At 59.9% G+C, this 3,024-nt stretch overlaps 1 protein-coding gene across 4 annotated transcripts in view; it reads left to right on the forward strand.

Moving 5' to 3' along the window:
• Window positions 1–417: 417 nt before the first annotated feature.
• TFAP2A (transcription factor AP-2 alpha) overlaps window positions 418–3,024 on the forward strand; it is a 22,637-nt gene continuing 20,030 nt past the window's right edge. For 3 of the 4 annotated variants that reach the window (XM_023757401.1, XM_006092936.3, XM_023757404.1), the window contains exon 1: window positions 477–625. In XM_023757401.1, coding sequence (XP_023613169.1) covers window positions 593–625 — 33 coding nt within the window. In that variant the 5' untranslated portion in view covers window positions 477–592. The other variant, XM_023757405.1, reaches the window with a different exon arrangement.

Consider the following 3,024-nt stretch of genomic DNA (forward strand, 5'->3'; position numbering starts at 1 on the left):
TGCCTTGAATCTCGTGGGCCGGCGGGAAGGGCAGGAGGGGGATCTGTCCCCACTGCGGGCATCCAGGTGCGCGGGACCTATCCAGACTGGCCCTATCTTCGGGCCTTGCACTCCTCCTCCCACCCATCTCCGGGTGGAGACTCCCGGCAACAAAGTTTCGAGGGGGAGGAGAGGCATGGGAAGACTGTGTAGATGCCCCCAGTGCTTGAGTGTGAAAACAGCCTCTCACACTTGCAGCGCGCCTGGTGCACCCTGGCAGGCCGTCTGCCTCGGTTCCCAGGTCAGAGACTGACCGGGAAAGCGGGTTGGGGCTGTTGGGAAAAGCTGGAGTTGATGACGAGATTGCCGTGGCTATAAATCCATCACTTCCCAGTTCAGCTCCGCGAGGCGCAGGGACTGGGGCTGGCGGAGTGAATTCCTGGGCTAGCGCGCATGCGTCGGCAGGTAGCAACCCAGCTCTTTATGACCAGGTGAGATGTTGGTGAGCAGGTAAAAAAAGGAGGATTTGCCTAAGCGATTCCAGGGAGCGGGCCCAGTCGAGCCCTACAGCCCATGCCCGGCGGGGACCCGTCGCCAGGAGCGCCGAGACGCGATGTCCATACTTGCCAAAATGGGGGACTGGCAGGTACGGGGGTTTGCCGGGGCTGGGGCCGAGGTGGGCGGGGGTGGGACAGGGGAGGGTGCCGGGAGGGGGAGGCGGAGAGGAAGAGCCTTGGCCCAGGGCAGGAGAGTCGTAGGTGAGGCGCGCCCGGCTGCGCCCCGAAGAGCTCCTAGGAGAGAGAGAGGACAGGAGGACGCGCCGGCGGCGGCCGAGGCGCCGGGGGCTACGCGCTGCCCGCGGGCTGGGCGCTGGGGAAGGTCCGGCACGCTCCCACGGTGGCCCCCGGGGGAGAGGTCACTTGTAGTTAGTAATGCAGCCACCTCCCCACCCCCCTCAGTAGAAACGGGGCTGGATGACTAATTCAGGAGGAGGGAGGGTGCAGGGCGGGGGTTGTGGTGCGCCATGAGGAGGCTTCCCTGCTCGCTACGTCTTCGATCTTGTCCCAGACCCCAGGGCTGCGCGTGAAGAGGGGTCCTGGTGCACCTGTCTCTCCGCGTGTCTCCACGTTGTGGGGACCTAGGGGATGTAGCGAAGGGGAAGGGGTCCAGGTGGAAGAAGGGTCGCGGGGCGAGCGTGTTCTTTGGGGAAATACTTCAAAGAGTTTGCGCTAAGTTTAGCTTCTCACTCAGTCCGCTTCCTGAAGCCAGTTTTCGCTTCTTGGGCTCCTGATGGGGAGACTGGATGCGGGTGTGTGTGAATGGTGGGCGATGAGGCAGAAGATCTAAAATTTTCCGAAATCAACGCCTCCGGCGCCGGAAGGCCAGCTAGGCTCCGGGTCCTGCCCGCCCCGAGCCACGACCTGACCCGGCGTCCGGAGCATTCGTCCAGAGTTGTCCTGACTTCCCGGCGTGTTCCCTGTGGGAACCAGGGCGGCTCTGGCCAGATTGGTGAGGGCAGCAGCCTCTCTGCTGTCTCCGATTTCATAATGGGAACCCCAGGGCCCTTTTTTTCTGCCCCTGCAAAGCAAGGCCTGGTTAGGGCGAGGCTCCATGTGCCTAAAAGTTTGCGGGTCCATTGGAACCAAACGCCCTGATCGTCCCAAAGAAAAGGCGAGGCCTACTCCTTGCGGGTCGAGTTCTTTCACTTGTTTCACATTTGGGCCAATAAAAGTTCAGAGAAGTCCTGTCTTCACTACATTCATTGGAGTTTGGGGAAAGGAAGTCATCTCTCAATACTAATTTATTTCCGTACACTTTTTTTAAAAAAAAATCAACCGTGAGCTCTTATACCTCTCCCCACCAGGTAAATCTCACTAAATAAAATGTCATCCCCAAAGTTAGACTAACTTTGTGGTTTAGAGATGCAAATCTCACACCAAATACAAATCCTGGGGTAGCACACCTTTCTTTCCCTTGTGCCTGTGGGCCTCAGGGCTCTGCTTCACTCTCTTCTCTGGGGGGTGAAGATTAGGGAAGTTCTTTGGCAGAGGTGTTTAGGTTTCCTCCTCAAGCCGGAAGAACTTTGTTGCAGAATTCTGAATTCCTCGGTGGCGAGAAGGCGCTGGGAGTGAAGGCTGGGCCTGGGTCTAGGCCTCCAGTAGGCCCAGCCGAGGTCCGGAAGCAGTAAGCTTACAGCCTGAAGGGGAAAGGAGCGAGCCCAGGGCCTGGCTCCTGCGGGCTCGCTGTTTGGCAAGCGGTGGGAAGCCTGGATCTTGAGTGCCGCGCTGAGGATTTGGGGTCCGGAGGAGTGGGATGCTCTGGAGTTGTCCTGTTGGACTGCTGGGTCCTACCGGGTAGTGACAACGGGAGAAAATAGAGTCATTCTGGCCTCTCGCTGTCTCTTTGTTTCTCTCCGTATCTCTGTCTCTCACACAGATACTTGCTCTTAGTTTCTCCACGGCCCCAAATCTGGCCTGGACCCCCTAACCCTAGGCCTGGCGCTGCCGTCCTGGGGTGCCGGCTAGGCGGGACCATTGACATGCAAACAAGCGACTTGTGGTGGTAATGGCGCGCACTCTCAGGCCCCTCCGCCGGCTCCAGGGGTGACGGGGTGCTTGCCCTGGCCTTTCTTTGGTGCCCAGAACTCTGGCGGAGGCGCTGAGCCCGCAGGCCCCAATCTGCACCTCAAAGGCGCCCTCGGCGGGAATACAACAACAGTTTAGCAGCTCTGGCTGGTGCGGAGCCGGAGGTCGGCGGGGTGCGGAGCAGCGAGAGGGGCTGGTTGAAAAGATGAAGGGCCTCTGCCTTCCCCAGGCCGCAAACTGAAAGAAAGAAAGCGAAACAAGAGTTCCTCTAAACCCGCGGTAGCGCAGTGTAGGGGTGGAAAATCCATGCTCCCAGGCCTGGGGTTTGGCCTACAGATCATGCTCTGCGTCTGCTGCCCCGGCTGGGAAGGTGTCAGTCCTGCCAGCGGCCCATCTCCCCACTTAAAGTGAACCCCGGGGCAACCCCAGAGGGCGAGTGTGCCCGCACGAGAGCTGACCC

The sequence above is a fragment of the Myotis lucifugus genome, unplaced genomic scaffold, assembly GCF_000147115.1.
Source record: "Myotis lucifugus unplaced genomic scaffold, Myoluc2.0 scaffold_107, whole genome shotgun sequence".
Taxonomy (NCBI): domain Eukaryota; kingdom Metazoa; phylum Chordata; class Mammalia; order Chiroptera; family Vespertilionidae; genus Myotis; species Myotis lucifugus.